The 17,028-nt window shown below is 53.5% G+C and overlaps 1 protein-coding gene across 1 annotated transcript; it reads right to left on the reverse strand.

The window, feature by feature from the left end:
* Nucleotides 1-6,674: 6,674 nt before the first annotated feature.
* Nucleotides 6,675-15,031, reverse strand: SOST (sclerostin). Its single transcript, XM_027048934.2, has 2 exons — nucleotides 11,342-15,031; nucleotides 6,675-8,606 (listed from the first exon to the last, which is right to left on the reverse strand). Exons 1-2 carry the CDS (start codon nucleotides 11,556-11,558, stop codon nucleotides 8,185-8,187), a joined length of 639 nt encoding a protein of 212 aa, XP_026904735.1. The 5' UTR covers nucleotides 11,559-15,031; the 3' UTR covers nucleotides 6,675-8,184.
* Nucleotides 15,032-17,028: the final 1,997 nt, after the last annotated feature.

Genomic DNA, 17,028 nt, shown 5'->3' on the forward strand with positions numbered 1-17,028 from the left:
GTATCTGTAATTTGGGCGCTTGGTAACATCCTAGGTAAAGGGCCAAGGACTTGGTTTCTTGGGAGGGGCCCTGCTCCCCGCAACAATGTTGCAAAGCTCAGAGGGACGGGGAATGAAAGAAAAGCTTTTGCAAAAGTCCCAGAACTCTAGCGTGCTGTGGAGCTGGAAGGGAGCTGGACTTTTCATCACTGCTGCTCAAACCATGCTCTGCCGACCAAACCTCCCTTCATTCAACAAATATCTACTGAGCACTGACTGGTCCAGCCTGTGCAAAGGCACGGGGGCCACAAATGTGCAAAAGCTGGGGCCCTGCCCTGGAGAGACCCAACCCAGAGGGGAGGCAGCCAAGTTCAGCCCGTGTGGCAGTCCCTGGGATGCAGTGGTCTGCCCCCACGGAGGAGGCAGCGTTCGAGTTGACTGGAAGACAAAGAGGACTTTCCAGACCAGCGAAGTGGAAAGAGAGTGTCCTAGATGGACCGAACAGCATGTGCGGAAGCACAGAGGCTTTGAAATTACACCCGACTCTTTGGCAACTAAAAGAAATACAATATTGCAGGGAATAAAGTGTTAAGGAGGCCAGTGGTTGACGATGTGACTGGACAGGTAGGCAGGAACCGGATCCTATCTTTGTGAGCTAAGGAATTCAGAGTTTATCTTTTCGGTAAAGGGGGCCAAGGAGGAATCTTCAGCAGGGAAGTGATACGATTAGATTTTTGTGTTAGAGTACTCACTCCTTTCTGTCTTGAAACTCTACCATACATCACATTGGAAAACTAATGCAGGCAACTTCTTTACGGCATTGTTTGTAAGAGTGAGAACACTGGAAACAAATAGATGTCCAGGAGTAGAAAAATGGAAAAACAAATACTGGTGGAATTATAAAATGTCATAGGGCTCAATAGTTAGCATGGCTCGATCTTAAAAGCATGATTTTGAGTAAAAAACAGGAGAGTTTCAGATTATGTATGGTATGGTAAAATGTGTGTAAAATTGAAAACCACACACGTTTGTATATCGTTATGAAGAATATATGTGTAGAAAAGCATAGAAACATGGATTGGTGCTTCTGGAGAGTGAGGGAAAGGCATGGGGAAGGGGAGAAAGACCAAGAGACATTTATCTAGAATGTTCTGTTTGTTTTTATGTACAAAAGAAACAAGGGAGCAAAAAGAGTAAATTTCCTGCATTTAAAAAACTTTGAACTTTGGTTTTTAAAAAACCAAAGATCCATCTGGTGGTCCTGTAGAGGATGATACGGGAGAGGCTGAGAGAAGGGAACCCAGGCTGGCCTCGCTGCCTCCATACGGCTCCTCCTGGTTGGGGGCGAGCTGGGGGCAGATCCGAGGACCCCCAGAGGGCAATGCACAAGGAAACACCCCACCTTCTTGGGCTGCTTTCAGCCTCTGGACAGAGCTGATCTGCAATTCTGGCCTCTTGGCTGGTGTCCCTGGAAGACACGGCCACTGCTCGTCCCGTCCAGCTCACTGACAGGAATGTTCTTCAACAGTTCAAAGAAGTAAGAATGAATCCTTCCAGAAGGAATTCGTTTTCAGACAACTACTTACCACTCAGATCTCCACCCCCTGACCTAGTGGGAGCAGGAGGAGCATGTATACATCTACATATGTTTATGTGTCTGGGCTAGAGCCATGGCAGAAAAGAACAATCAATGCATTTACGTTTGTGCTTTCCTGGGCCAAGCTAATCCTTGCTTCCATCGGAGCCTGGATTTTGTGAGCATCCAGTAAGGGAAAACTGACTTTTCTGCAATTACATACAAATCTCATAACTTAGGTGTATCCTAGAAGGAATACATCTGCCCAAAGCCCACAGCCTTACTTAAACAAACCTATCATGCTTTTTTTTTAAGTTTATTTATTTATTTTGAGAGGGAAAGAGAAACAGCACCAGCTGGGGGGTGGGGGGCAGAGAGAGAAGGAGACAGAGAATCCCAAGCCGGATCCGTACCTTTAGCGCAGAGCCCAACACAGGGCTCCATCTCACAAACCATGAGATCACATGACCTGAGCTGAGCTCAAGAGTCAGATGCTTAACTGACTGAGCCACCCCGGTGCCCCTATCATGCTTTTTAAGAACACAGGCATCCATAGCTACATAATTAATAATATGCAAATTATTCTTCTTGGGAGGGGAGGGAGGGCATCCCTTGGTCTTTAATATATAGAACCAGGAGAACATACCAAAGAGAGACTCACTGTCTTTTACACACACACACACACACACCTCCCCACTATAATTATAATTACCATGCTGGTTTCCAGATCAGGGGTTAACAGCCTTGGCATGGAGACGCCTGAAAGGCACCCAAGACAATTAGTGGTGTCCCTTCACCACCCCCCTACATGCTGTCAGAGCCTTTGCATCCCCCAGGTCCCTGTGTGGCTCACTCCCTTGCTGCACTTAAGTCTCGGCTCAAATGCCACCTCCTCAGAGAGGCCTGACCCGGCCACCTGGCTCTCTATCTGCTTACAGAGCTTTATTATTTTTTTTTACAGAACTTTTCATTGCTGGGCATTATGCTGTGCATTTCTTTGTTTTCCAGCATCCGTCTCCCTGCCCTAGACCGTGAGCTTCATGAGACTTCGTCATCACAATAACACGTCCGGAGCCTGGGGCGGTGCCTGGCACACAGCTGGCGTTCTGTCCATCATAGTTGGGACGAATGAATGATCATCCCTCTTTTTCTCTCCATGCCTACTTCTCCTTTCCCCGACTTCCTCTCCTGCCCCATCTCTCCTGCCTCCGTCTTAAATCTGCTGGCAGGATCAGCCCTCAGGAAGTTGTGAGGCAGGTGAGGTTCTTGGCTCCTCTCCTCATGTCCCTTGCCCAGCCTCCCTCATGAGTACCTGTCTCCCACCTGACAGCTCCGGCCTTCTCGGTGGGCAGGACTCAAGCTCAGGCACGCCCGATGATTGTAGGAAGTTGGGGAGTGGGGCTGGAGGGAAGAGTGTAAGAAACGTAGGGCTCAGTCTCCAAAGCAGCCCTGCCAGGTCACAGAGAACAGAAGGTCATCCGGGGCACCCGTTAGCACCCAGGACCCAGCTTCTCGCCTTTCGCCAAGGAGTCAGCACTGCCATTGTAGGGACTCAGCCCCTTCCTCCTTGCCCCTGGGTGCGTCCTCTCTCCTGCCCCGATAGACAGTATCTGACTCTGCCCCACCCCCACACCGCTGTTCCTTCTGGCTTCTGCTGCTTTGTGTAATAAGCTGGGATAGAGAGATCTAGCTGTGTGCCTGGTTCCACGCCAGCATCACCCCCCACACCTGGTGTGTGTGCACCCCCCAACCCCAGCTCTTTTTCTTCCACTGCCTCTCCTCTCTGCCCCTCCTTGTCCTGGCAGCCTGCAAAGCTCAGCTCGGCTGGACCCCACCACTACCTTGCTCCCTGGAAACCCACACCCCCTCGGGTCTCTACCACTCTGGCGGCAAATGATCACATACTCCATGGCGGTATTTTCCACTTGATTCCCCAGCAAGATGACAAACTGCTTGAGAGTCAGGGCTGTGTCTTAACCTCAGAGACCTAATCTGCAAGGACGGACTCAAGCTACTTCTTTTCCCCAGAAGCCAGATACCCTCCTCCCTCTTCCCAGCATCATCCATACATCCCGGTCCGTTCTATCCAACCAGATCTCACAGGAGAAGAAATCCTGGATAAACTGAACAACTGTGTAACCACAAGGCACACAGGCGCCTACTGTATGCTGGGTCCCAGCGGTGCTCTGGTGAGCAGCAACAGATCAAGAATCCCTGCCTTCCTGGGTCCTCCAGTCGGGGGGAGGGGAGAAATTAATCAAACACTTACATGATTAAATCTATCGTGTGACTACTAAGGTGAGTCCTTTGAAGGAAGGAAGCGTTGTTCATGAAAGATGAAGCATGGTTTCGTTGGTCAGGGGAAGTGACACTTGTCTGAGGCCTGCGGGACAGACAGGCCTTGAGGAGGTACGCAAGGGACTTTCCAGAGGGGCCAGCATTTGAAAAAAGGCATCTGAGCCCCAGCCTTTCCACAGAAAGCTGTATCTCTTATACTTGCGTCTATAATAGCCATGTAATTTATTGCTCGAACAGGATATTTCTGAGGGTAAATGTGGGAGCTATTAATAATTTCACTGGGCCAATAGGTGTCAGTGCCTGGGCAAATCGGGCGCATGGTTCCATTAGTTAAGAGTGACAATCCCACCGCCTCCTGCCCCTCTAGCAATGAAAGGAACTTCCAACTATCGGGGTGGAAGCCGCCAGAAGCCTGAGGTTCACCTGCCGGTGGACAAGGGAGAAGACAGAGGGTGCACTCTAGGAACATTGTGGGGGGTGGGGGGCAGGGAAGTTTACACAGGCCCCAGAGCTAGAACCAATGATCAGGAACTAGGGCAGACCCGGGTCGGGGAACAGGTGGGAGGTGGGCGGTGACACCAGTTTCCAAGGGCAATGACTCCAAGCTTGGCGTGTGAGCTCTCCGCCCTCTCCAGCTGCCCAGGTCCCGCCTGCTTCAAGGAAAATGGGGAAGTTTGGGTTCCTGTGGCTTCTTTGAGTTTCTTTTCCTTTACCTCCTTGTGCAAAGGTGGCCTGATTTGTACTTGGAGTGCAGGTAGAGCCTGATGGATTGCGTGTGTGTGTGTGTGTGTGTGTGTGAGAGAGAGAGAGAGAGAGAGAGAGAGAGAGAGAGAGAGAGAGAGACCTGTTTCCCTCTGCCCCTCTGTCTGACTCTCAAGACTATTAATACAAACTGTACCGCCAGAACATGTGCTCCCCACGGCAGAACACCACCCCCCCCACCTCCCCCCCCAGCTGAGCCTGTTGTCTGTTCTGTTTCTGATCGGCGCCAGGCTCATAGACCCCATGTAGGTAGAATATAACTTTCCATAAATAACCCCTAGCCCGACCTACAATTTAGGCTTTGGGTTTTTTTTTTTTCCCCCTCGTGGTAATGAGATTATAGCCTGGGCTGATCCCTCCTGGTCCTGGGGTCCCAGAAAGCGGACCCTAGGTCTATCTGGGGTTGGACATTGCTTGAAATTCCCCGGCTCCCCCACGCTGCCTGGCACATGGTGAGGGCTCAGTGCATGTTGAGGAATGTGGTGGACCGAGTCTCATGCCCCCTCGCACGGCCACGCACCTTCAGCCTCAGTGCCTTTGTTTGGGCCAATGCCCTCTGCTTAGAATGCCTGTGCCTCCTTCCCCACCGGGCAAACTTCTAGGCAGCACCCACCTCTGCGACAGCTTCCCTGAGCTTTCCTCCTCATTCCTACCACAAAGTGAGTCCTCCTGCGCTCTGTCCCATAACGCTTTGTACAGACAGTGTGACCTGATGGCTTGCCCACGTGCCTGCCAGGCTCCCAGTGGCTTAAGTGAGTGTCAGAGCAGGAACCGAGGCCACATCTGGCCGCGGGCAGACATTTAACCCCTTGGTGCCCCCACTTTCCTTCGAATCAAACACAAGCCTGGCTCCAGAGCCTGTGTCCCCATCCACTATAGCACATGGCCTCTGAGGCTGGACCATGTGTCTGTTTCCTACCTGCTCTCATTCCCCAACTCTGAGACATTCCTCAGGGTGCATGGATTCCCTGCAGTATCTCGCTGGGGCCTCCTCGGGGCCTGGAGGCAGATACTGACAATTATCAAAAACTTGCTGCTGATGATAAGGAATTTAGGAGGGTTCATTGGGAGTTAAAGTGAAAAATCGGCGGGGCTGGGGAGGGCTTTGGGGTGGGGTTACCCCGAGAGGGGCTGGACTGGATTCAAAGCTTTGAGTCATCCCTCCTTGTGGCAATTGAAGGATATTTCCTGAGTGTCAGCCAGCGTCCAGCGCTGTGAGGCGCCTTGGTGAGACCACGCTGAGAGAAGGGCAAGACGTCGGCCCTGCTGGTGAAGATCGTTCATTTTTACCAGGGGGGCGTGAGATTCACGTTTGGAAAAACGCCTGAATGAGCCCCCTGTGAGCTGGAACCGAGTTGTACTTGGCTTTGTGTCTGTCCCAGGACTCCGCAGGGCTTGACCAGGTGAGACACACGTCCACGAATGAGTATCGCACGGAAGACAGAATCAGGAAGCAAAGCAGTGGCATGGACAAAAGGCCTGGGGCACATGAGGAGAGATCAGTGGGGATTGCAACATCTCTGGAAGGTGCAGGCTCGGAGGTGACAAGGAACATGAACTCCGAAGTAAGAGCAGGTGTCATTGGGGGTGGTCTGAGGTTGGGGGTGGGGAGGATCAACTAAAAAGGCAGGGGCGAGTATAGTTCAGCCTCTTGGAGTCAGGAAGGAAGTTTGGTAGAGGGGGGATTGGAACCCAGCAGGGGAAGGCTTCACGTGTCAGGCTGAGAAGCCCCAACTTGATCTTGGGCAAGGAGGAGCTACGGAAGGATTTTGAGCAGGGGTGAGGAACAATGAGAACAGTGTTTCTGGATGACAGTGTGGAGGGCAGGCTGCTTCAGGGAGACCAGGCTGAAGTTATTACAATGGCTACGGGGAACGGTTTAGGTTTGGAAAGGAAGGGACAAACATGACTTTTCAAAGGGAGGACATAATTGCCACAAGGGCCACCACAGCCCAGGCAAAGGTGCCTCCAAGGTTGCAGTCCGAGCGCCGAAGAAAAGGATGTCAACTTTGACAGGAATGGCTGTGTGTGGTTGACGAACATGAGACCACATCCTCTCGGAAATGATTCATTGTCTTTATTAACAATGCCTCTGGAAAGAACAGACTGGTATTTCATAAAGCAATATTAACGTTGTCATTTCTCTACAAGAAAAACTTTTGCATAAATAACTTAAGTGAGAAAATAAATATGTAACTTAACTCTTTGTAAAAACCACGACTTTATTCTTGTGGACAAATCCCACACGGAAGGATTGTGGAAAGGACCAGCCTGGCAGGATTTCACACGGCATGTGCTTCTGGTTTGGGGTGTGTGTGTGTGTGTGTGTGTGTGTGTGTTACACAATTAGAAACTACACAGAAAGTAAGAGGTGTCTGGAAATGACTTTCAAAAAGATTTTTGGATGACATCTATCAGGCTTTGTGGTTTCTCGGCATATGTACAGCACTTGTAATTTTTTTCCCCAAGTAATATTATTTCAGTGTAAGATATGACATCACAGGTAACAGCACTAAGAAGCTAGGTTCTAGACAGAATTGTGTCTGTGAGTGGTAGGCAGGAGGATGTCTGCAGAGGGATTTGCTGGTCTTTGCATGGGTGGTGGCTGCTCCCTTGGGCCTGCAAGTCCAGTGTCCCGGGACCTTCTCCTTCTCGACCCCAATCAATGGCATTGTTTCTGCATCCTTTGGGATGGAGGGGTGAAGACAGGCAAACATCCGGGGAGGGCCAGGCCGGGAGAGAACACAGCTTCTTCCAGGAGTTTGTCAGCCCTAAAAAAGACGCCAACCCCGCACCCCACCCCCACGGCCACACTTGTTTTTCATCTTTGGCTGTCAGATCCGGGCATCACAACTCTGAATTCTGGACGTGACCATGGCAGCATTTCAACCCAACCTCTCTCTCTCTCCTTTGCCCATTCAAAAGACACGCAAGGCCTTGGAATCAGGTGACCGTAGACTCCTCGAGATACAAATCCCACCCCCACCTCCATTTTCCGAATAGGAAATTGAGGACAAGAAAGAGAAGAGTGTGGTCCAAGGTCATCCAGCACGTTAGCGGCAGAGTCCGGACTAGAAACCAGATCTACGGACCCCGGTCCTGTGTTCTTGGCACAACAAGGCACTAAAGGCTTTTTGAGGGGCAGAGAAGTGGAGAGGGAATCTTATCGCACTTTCTTAACCAGTCCCGGGACTTTCCTCCTCCCCCACTGCTCCCTTAGAACCCCTGGGCGGTGAAATGCTTGCTTTTCTGCCTCCTCGGAAGTGGGACCAGCAAAGGTGGGCGGCCCCTGTAGGCGGGGCTGCGTGGCTCAGTGTCTGTGACTCTCAGCGCCCTCCCCTGCCCTGCGGGACCCCCTCGGAGACGAGGGAGTGGGGGCTCTGCTGGCGCCCGGGATCCGCAGGGCCTGGCTACCTCCTGCCGAAGCCCAGAAGGTCTCAGCCCCCTGCCCTGGGTTGCAGGCATTTACAATGAGATACAAACAATCAAACCGCGCGCCGAGGGCAGAAACCCGGGCGCCTGGGCCGGGGCGCGGGTTGTGGGGGGAGGCGCGGCGCGGCGGGCGGCCTCTAATAGGCGTTCTCCAGCTCGGCCTGGTTGGCTTTGGCGCCCCGGGCGCGGGGGCGCGGCTTTCGGCCCTTCTGCGGCCGCGCGGCCTCGGGCCCGAAGTCCTTGAGCTCGGACTGATTGTGGAAGCGGGTGAGGCGCTTGCACTTGCACGAGGCCACCAGGCGCACTTTGCGCGCGCGCGGCGCCGCGTCACCGGGGCAGAGCAGCTGCACCCGCTGCGCGCGGTAGCGGTCGGGGATGCAGCGGAAGTCAGGTCCGCTCGGGCGCCACCACTTGCCGCGGCCGATGGCGTTGGGCAGCAGGCGCGCCGGGCCGCACTGGCCGGAGCACACCAGCTCGGTGACCGGCTTGGCGCTGCGGCAGGGCCCGTCCGTCACGTAGCGGGTGAAGTGCAGCTCGCGGCAGCTGTACTCGGACACGTCTGCGGGAGAGACGGCTTGTGAGGCCAGCCGGGCTCCCTCCGCGCCACCAACCCCCCCAGCCCCCAGCCCCCAGCCCAGGTCTTTTCCAAACCTGCGGGCTCTCCAGATGGGCATCTATTACTGGGAGGGAGGGGGTGGCGACTGGTGGAAAGAACGCTGGCCCACCCTTTCCCCCTAAAACTTTGGAGCCAAGCGTCTGTTGCCGTTCGAATACCAGCCCCATCACTGTGTGATCTTGGGCAAGTCACTTAGCCTCTCTGTGCTCCTTATCAGAAAAACGGGTTGTCCTAAGGAGTTAGTTGCGTATATAATGCAGGGGACACTGTGAGCACACAGTAAGAGCTGGAAGCGTTGGCCGTGGCTGTGTGTTATTCTTCTTCTCCAAGGGGGCCCTTTTCTCCAGATGGAAGTCACATCTGTGCCACGGAGGGCCTGGTCGAGGCAGAGTAGGTATTAGCCACACCCTTTACATGGTCTTGGCTTCTCCTAAATTCTTTTTCCAGCCACTTGGGAGGGATGGTGAGGGGATAGAGAAAGGAGTAGGGGTTAATTGGAGGTAATAAATCAGGGCAACTGCCGCCAAGGACAGGGATGGAAGGGGAGGTGGGGAGGAGAAGTCATTAGACGCGAAGAGAGCCAAAGGCAGCTTGTCCAACCCTCTCATCATCGCTGAGGACACGGAGGCCTGGAGAGGGAATAACACTTGCCCAAAAGGCAGAGTTGGGTCTCCTCACCCCAGTTCCCTGGGGCCCCAGCACCTCTGGGGTCCCACAAAGGCAGAAGCTATGTGTCTGAGCGCCCAGGTGGGAGGCTGGGCTGGGGGTGGGGGCAAAGGGCTGCCTTTTACTGCAGTTACTTCCTGCCCCAGGGGACAGAGCTCTGACTGAAAACCTACAGGTTCGCCTGCCACAAACATTTATTAAGCACCTGCTGTGTACCAAGCACTCTGCCGGGGACATCTCTTGTTTTGTGCCATTTAGATGGATCTCCGAGGGTGACACAGGCTTGTTCCTGGGTTGGGGGGGGGGGGGGGACTGGGCTCTGTGGCCTGGCTTCGTGCCCTGAAGGCACCTTGATCAACTCTCCTACTGTGGGCTTAGACAGATGGCAGCCTGACCACCACCCGAGGGTCTCATGGGGACAGTTTCCATGTGACACAAGGGATGAAAAATAGCCCACGACCAAAACCAGAGAGAAGCAGAGAAGGCTCCACTCCCCAGGCCCTGCAGAACAAGCATGGCAGGGGAGATGTGGGGTCCGCCTTCCTCCTGTGGCTGACCTGGTTTCTGCACTGGTTTGGCATTCTCGCCACTGTTCCCGGGCTGCAGGGGTAGCATGTGGGGGTGGCCTGTTTGCCCAGGGAAGGAGGTGTTTTGGACTTTCCAAGAATAGTGCCCCTGGGTCAGGCACTTCCTCTGCAGAGGGTGACTTTGTTTTGAGCTCACAGCCTCCTCGGGGCCTGTGGCCTCTTATAGGAGCCCGGGGAAGTGGATGGTTTGTACTTGGGACCCAAACAGCGGCATGAAGCAGTTGCTTGAGCTTAATCGATCTTGCCCGGCGGTGGGGGGGAAGGGGGTGATGTGCTGCCGCCCTCCTCTTGTGAAGACTTGAGGCCCCAGGCCTCCTGTGGGGTTCCCCAGCCTTCACAATTGTGGGGCAAGGAGGGATGGGTCGAGAGGGGCCTGGGCAGTGGATTCCTCACCAGCCCGCCCAGCGACCGGAGGGCAGTGAGGCCCTCCCTCTGAAGTGTCATTCCGGCCCCCGCCCCCAGCCATTCCTGCCAGCTGCAGAGCCAGCTGTCACCCCCGCCCTCCCCGGGCTTCTCTGCGCAGACCTGACCAGGAACCCAGATGTGCCCTCCAATGGGGCTATTGCCTTGTCACTGGGGTCAGGTTCCCTCCCTAGGAACGAGGCAAGGCCTGGTCTGGGGGCAGAAGATGGGGGCACCTGTGTCCACTCCCTGCACAGAGGATGCCACGTCTCCTCCAGGGCCTGGCCCCAGCTGCCGCCCAGGTCCGAAGCTAAGACTGTCCCTGCAGCTTGCATTCCTTCAAGTGCCAGCTGGCTGGGCAGACCGGGGGCAGGGGGAATGTCCCTTTCTCACGGCTCTGTGGGGGTTTTCTCTGGCTCTCAGTTCCCCACCCCCCCCCCACACGATCCCCCTCCAGGGCTGTCTTGGAATGGGATCAAACTGGGGTCAAACCTGAGCTCTTCTCACTACCAAGTTACTTAGCGTCTGGAGATCTCATTTCTTTACTTGCCAGCTGAGAGGTCACCTCATGGGGCTCCCACGCTGTGGATCCCCGGGGTAAGGTTCAGGTATGGCCTGTGTAAAGGATCTGCATCCGGCAGGTGCTCACAGCTGTGAGGCTCCCTTGCCTTGTCCCCTCTCCCGAGGTGCCAGCTGGGGGACCTATCTCCTGTGATCTCCGGAGGGGACTCTTTGAAACTGTCTCCGTTCTGAGGCTCTGAGCCTGTCCCAGAATTGGGCTCTCGCCACCTCAGCCTCCTTCCTGCCCCACGTTCCCGCGGCCAGCCCCCTGCCAGCCCCGGGCCTCTGCACCTCAATGCCAAGGCTACTACGTTAGGCATGCTGTCCTCCCCTGCCTCCAGGCAAGACTGTCCCTCCTGGAGCGCCGGCAGCAGGGGGTACTGTCTATCCCAGTCTTCAAAACCTCCCAGAGAGAACCCTCCCAGGCCCCTTGTGCTAAACATGCCCTCCTCTACCCCATACCTTTGGTCTCAAAGGGATGGTGAGGGGGTCTCCCTCCGTTCTCCGCTCGGTTCATGGTCTTGTTCTCCAGCTCTGGCGGAGGCTCAGGGTACTCGCCCAGCTCAGGGATGATCTCCGTGGCATCGTTCTTGAAGGCCTGCCAGCCCTGGCCCTCCACCACACGGAAGGCTGCGTGCACCAGCAGGCAGACAAGACACAGGGCGAGAGAGAGCTGCATGGTGCCAGCCAGAGGAGGGCACCCAGCCTTCCAGTAGCACAGGCTCCGGTCCCCAGCCTGGGACACGTTTGCCTTTTTAAAGCCCCCTCTGCCTCGTGCCAACCAATGAGGACAGGCTGGGGCAGGGCTGGTCCCACGTTTCTCTCAGCCCAGGGGGAGGGAACGGGTGTGCTCAGAGCAAGCCCTCCCCAAAGACTTCTCAGGCACAGCAAACTCCCTGGGAGCCGGTGCTCCCAGGTGACCTAGAGAGAGGGGGGCGTGTGAGGCGAGCCTGCCCTCCAGCACCTCCCACGTGCAGGCGGCTGTGGTTTTCGGATATCAAGATGAGCTCCAGCTCACAATCTTTACCTCCTTGGGCCCCTCGGGCTTTCTCAAAACAAGCTTTGGGCCAGCTTCACAAAGAAAACTACAGCCCGGAGCCCTCCAAGGGCTAAGCCCAGCCAAGTGCCTTTCTCAGGCCAAGTTCGTTTGTTACCCCACTGACAAGTGGCCCAAGGGGTATATCTTTGGCCCCCACAGACCCAGGCAGGGGCAGAAAGATACTTTTTAAGAAACCCTATTGGTCCCGGTTCCATGAGGCTGAGCATCGATTATGCTGATCAAGAAAGCCCCCATTGGCACCCTCTGGAAGGCAAGAGAGAAAACTGGAGGGCCGCGGGGAGAGTATCTGCTTGGGCGAGGGGGCGGGGATTCTGGTTCCAAGGCCAGGATGAGTAAGTCAACGGACAGTGGTGATGGAGCGCGAGGAGGAAACCGTGGGGATTCTGCGCGTGGTGACAGGCACTTCTTGGCCAAGACACTCACTGCTGCTTGCGGACTGATGTGCCCAAGGCAGTCATTTCCCTGGCCAGGCTGTGGGTAGGAACGGAGAGCACAAAAGTCCCTTTTCGTAGCAAAGACCAAGGCCGGCATTTTCAGTGCTGACATCCTTTTTTTCTTCTGCATCATCTTTTTGTTTGGTTGGTTGGTTGGTTTCTCAGACGATTATATTTTTCAAAAACAGCTTTGAGTCCTATATGGAAAACCTTATTGGGCCATGCTATGGGGTGCATTCCATGAAGCCATCCCAGGTCCAGCTAGCCACAAAGAAATCAAAAGGAATTGCTACCTTAGCCCTGGAGCAGAACCAGGGGCCTGGGAGGGGTAGAGGCACTGGCGAGGAAGGTTCACACCTGAGGTGCAGGAAAAGAAAGGAGAACCAGCGGAAGCTTTCACTGCAGATGGATTGTTCCAGGAGGCTGGGAAGAGGGCTGTGGCCCGGGTCCCCTTGGTATTTTCACTGGGCAATGAATCAGTATGCCCCACCTGCAGAGCCTCCGCGAGGCCTTTGCCACCTGCCTTAACTTGCAAGCCGCTGTGTCCATCTGAAGCCGTCTGTCCCTCCTTTCCACCATCCATCACTCGACACATGAATGCAGCTGCCCTGACAGTTTTACAAGCCAGACAGAAGCCCCTGCAGGAAGGGCCCTCTCTGATACCTGCTTCCTAAGTCAGTTTCCTTCGGGGCAGACGAAAACAGCTGTGGCCATTGTTGGAGGTGATCTATCTCTCCCAACAGAGCCCGTGGGTGTTGTGAGAAGCCGGCCCTCTGCGCCCCCTCCCCCTGTCTGTGACCCTCCAGCCTCCTTTTCCCTTGCTCTGGAATGTAGACCATTAACCCTATCGTGGCCGGACAGCCGCCTTCTTGCCCTGGATTTGGGAGAGGGCAGTTCCGATGCCCGGATTCCTGAAACTTGGCGCTGTCTGCGCGGGAGCCCCACCTGCTGTCCGGAGCTACAGACCCATCCGCCTGAACCGGAGCCCGTGGGGGCCCATCCTTGGGACACTCCTGCCACCTGCTGGAGACCGAAGGGGGAGCCAGCGGCCCGAGGATGGCGAAGGATTTCATTTGGCTTCAGGGTTTTATTTGAAACTGAAGTGAGGTGAAAAGAAACAAGAGAAGAATCCAGTGGATTTGAACCGATGAAGTGTGTCCATCCTTTCGAATTCTTCTCTGCCAAGGTATAGCCGTGCTCTCCACGGAATGGCTCACAGATGCCATCGATGCTATGATGCTCATCTGCTTCACTTCCTGCTTATCCAGCTTTATATGTACTCAGTTCAGGAGTCTGTCTTTCTTCAGAATTAAACCCCTAGGGTTTTATTTAGCTCACTTCTGTTGTGGATACTTTAAGCTATTTCAATGCTCCCCTATCCTCAGTAGGGATGCTATGAATTTCCTTGCCCAAAGCAATTTTTTGAGTTAAACTTTTTGAGATCATTGTAAATTCACATGTACTTATAGGGAATAATACGGAGAAAATTCCATGTACCCTTCAGCCAGTTTCTCTCTATGGCAACATCTCGCAAAGCTATAGTACAATATCATAACCAGGATACCGACATTGATACAATCCACCAGTTTAGTTCAGATTTCCCATTTTACTTGCCTTCTTGTGCGCATGCACACGTGTGTGTGTTTCAGTCCATGTAAATTTATCACATGTGTAAGTTCAAGTATCCATCACAGCTAAGATAATGAATCACTCTGATCACAAAGATCCCTCTCACTGCCTTTTTATAATCACACCTACCTTCTTCCCACGCCCTCCCTCTTCACCCCTAACCCATGGCACCACTAATCTGTTCTCCATTTCTATGATATTGTCATTTCAGAAGTGTTACCTAAATGGAACCAAACAGTATATAGCCTTTTAGGATTGGCTTTTTTCGCTCCACATAATTCCCTGGAGATTCATCCTGGTTGTTGCATGCTTGTATCAATGCTACATTGCTGGATAATAGTCCACAAAGTAATTGAACAGACAAACAAAGAAAACTTTGGGGTTATTTCCAGAAGCGAACGCTGGGTCTGAGAGGGTGAACAGTTGGCTGTGTATTGCAGGGTTGTTCTCCAGAAAACTCAGCCAGGTCCCCGCTCCCACGAGTGACATACCAGTAGGCATGTGCGTAGGTCAGCCAGGGCCTGCTGAAACAAAGTACCACGAAGTGGGTGGTACAAACAACACAAATGCATTGTCTCCGGGCGCCTGGGTGGCTCAGTCGGCTAAGCTCTTGATTTCGGCTCAGGTCATGATCTCTTGGTTGGTAGGATTGAGCCCCGCGTCAGGCTCTGTGCTGACCCTGCAGAGCCTGCTTGGGATTCTCTCTCTCCCTCTCTGCTCCTCCCCTGCTCACGCGTGTGCACACGCGCCCTCTTTCTCTTTCTCAAAATTAAAAAACGAAAGAAAAAAAGAAATGCATTGTCTCACAGTTCTGGAGACTGAAACTGTGAGACCAGTGTTGGAAGGGTTGGTTTCTTGTGATGGCTGTGATGGGAGAGTCTGCTGCATGCCTTTGCTCTAGCTTCTGGAGCCTCTCCTGGAAATCTTTGGTGTTCCTTGTTCCTTGACTTCTAGAAGCTTCACCACGATCTCTGCTGTCACCTTCACATGGCGTTCCCCGTGTGTGCTTGTCTGTGTCCTAATTTCCCTTTTTTTTTTAAATTTTTTTTTAACATTTATTTATTTTTGAGACAGAGAGAGACAGAGCATGAACGGGGGAGGGGCAGAGAGAGAGGGAGACACAGAATCGGAAGCAGGCTCCAGGCTCTGAGCCATCAGCCCAGAGCCCGACGCGGGGCTCGAACTCACGGACCGCGAGATCGTGACCTGAGCCGAAGTCGGACGCTCAACCGACTGAGCCACCCAGGCGCCCCCTAATTTCCCCTTTTTTATAAGGACATCAGTCATATTAAATTAGGGCCCACCCTAATGACCTCATCTTCTCTAATTACAACTGCAACAAACCTGCTTCCAAATAAAGGTCACGTTCTGATGCACCAGGGGTTAGGATTCACGATATGAAGTTTAGAGGGGGCACAATTCAGCGCATAACAGCATGTGTCTCCACAAGGTGGCCAACACTGGGTTTGGGCTAAACAATTTTTAATTGCATTTAGTAATTTACTCGTTGTAACTAAATTTCTAGCAAGGCTGTTTTTCTTTTTCAATTTTTTTTTTTAGTGTTTATTTCTGAGACAGAGAGAGACAGAGCATGAGTGGGGGAGGGGCAGAGAGAGAGGGGGTACACAGAATCTGAAGCAGGCTCCAGGCTCTGAGCTGTCAGCACAGAGCCCAACGCAGGGCTCGAACTCACGGACCGCGAGATCATGACCCGAGCCGAAGCCGGACGCTCAACCGACTGAGCCACCCAGGCGCTCCACAAGACTGTTTTCCTACGTGATGATTTGCTGGTTTTCATTTCCACCGAGCTGCCTGTTCATATGCCCACTTGCCAAACATTTAACGAAGCAAGACCTCATCTCCTGCTAGGAGGTCTGGACTGATTCGTGCCCCCCTCCAGGAGCTCCTGTACCAGGGAAGAAAAGAGTTCTTCCGCAAAGAAAGCGGTTAGTGCCACTGAGGAAAGGTGCAGCTGCTTTATTTTTTTCTTTAAAGGGACAAAGTGTTATGAGCTTTCAGAGGGGAGAAGAGTCTCTCCCACGTGGGATGGATCAGGGATCCTCACAGGAAGACGAGGCGTTTGGACCGCGCTCTGAAGGACAGGCCAAGTTTGGAAAGTAAGCTATGCTCCTTTGAATCCTCAGGATTACAGGATCTTTGATCTGAAAGGACGCTCCAAAGGCATCTAACTCTTTACTTGGTACTCAAGCCACCTGTCTATAATTCATGGGACCTGAGACTTCTTGTTGGCTGCATTTTTACACAGACTTTGCTCCCACAGGTCGGGGTAACATGGGGTCTCTGGATTCGGAGGGCAATCTGTTTATAGGCAGCTGCCTGCATTGAGGGACGTCCACACCAGCCTGTCTTTATTCACAGCTGAGAGATTGTTTCCTGGAGAGCACAGGGTCTCGGCACAGGTGGAAAGTAGAACCCTTTGACTTGTTCAGTCAGCAGCTTCTGAGGGACAAAGAGGAGAGGGGTCCCAAAGACCATTGTCACTTACCCCCACCCCCTACTCCATGCTTAGAATGGGCCAATGGTTCCCCCAGCCCTTACAGGATGGAACCACCGTGTTCTTTCTGGAAACCAGGACAACCAATTCCAGAACCTCCCCAACGGCCATCCAAACTACCACCCTCTGCCTGGAGGGCCCCTGTCTGAAAACCCTAAAGAAACAACTATTCGTGACACTTGTTAAAAATGGTAAAGTCAGGGGTGCCAGGCTGGCTCAGTCAGTTAAGCGTCGGACTCCTGATTTCGGCTCAGGTCATGATCTCACGGTTCAGAAGCTCAAGCCCTGCATCAGGCTCTGTGCTGACAGTGCAGAGGCTGCTTGGGATTTTCTCTCTCTCCTTCTCTCTCTGTCTGCCTCTCCCACCCCACTCATGCTCGCCTGGATGGCTCGGTCAGTCGAGCGTCTGACTTTCCGCTCAGGTCATGATCTCGCGGTTCGTGGGTTCGAGCCCCACGCCGGGCTCTGTGCTGCTAGGTTCAGAGCCTGGAGCCTGTTTCAGATTCTGTGT

Source organism: Acinonyx jubatus, chromosome E1 (genome assembly GCF_027475565.1).
Source record: "Acinonyx jubatus isolate Ajub_Pintada_27869175 chromosome E1, VMU_Ajub_asm_v1.0, whole genome shotgun sequence".
Lineage (NCBI taxonomy): Eukaryota > Metazoa > Chordata > Mammalia > Carnivora > Felidae > Acinonyx > Acinonyx jubatus.

Excerpts from the sequence above, each read along its gene's own strand:
- SOST (XM_027048934.2), bottom strand. The coding sequence starts at position 11,558 with ATGCAGCTCTCTCTCGCCCTGTGTCTTGTCTGCCTGCTGGTGCACGCA. Across the intron at positions 8,607-11,341 it reads CCATCCCTTTGAGACCAAAG|ACGTGTCCGAGTACAGCTGC; the intron begins GTATGGGGTAGA and ends TCTCTCCCGCAG.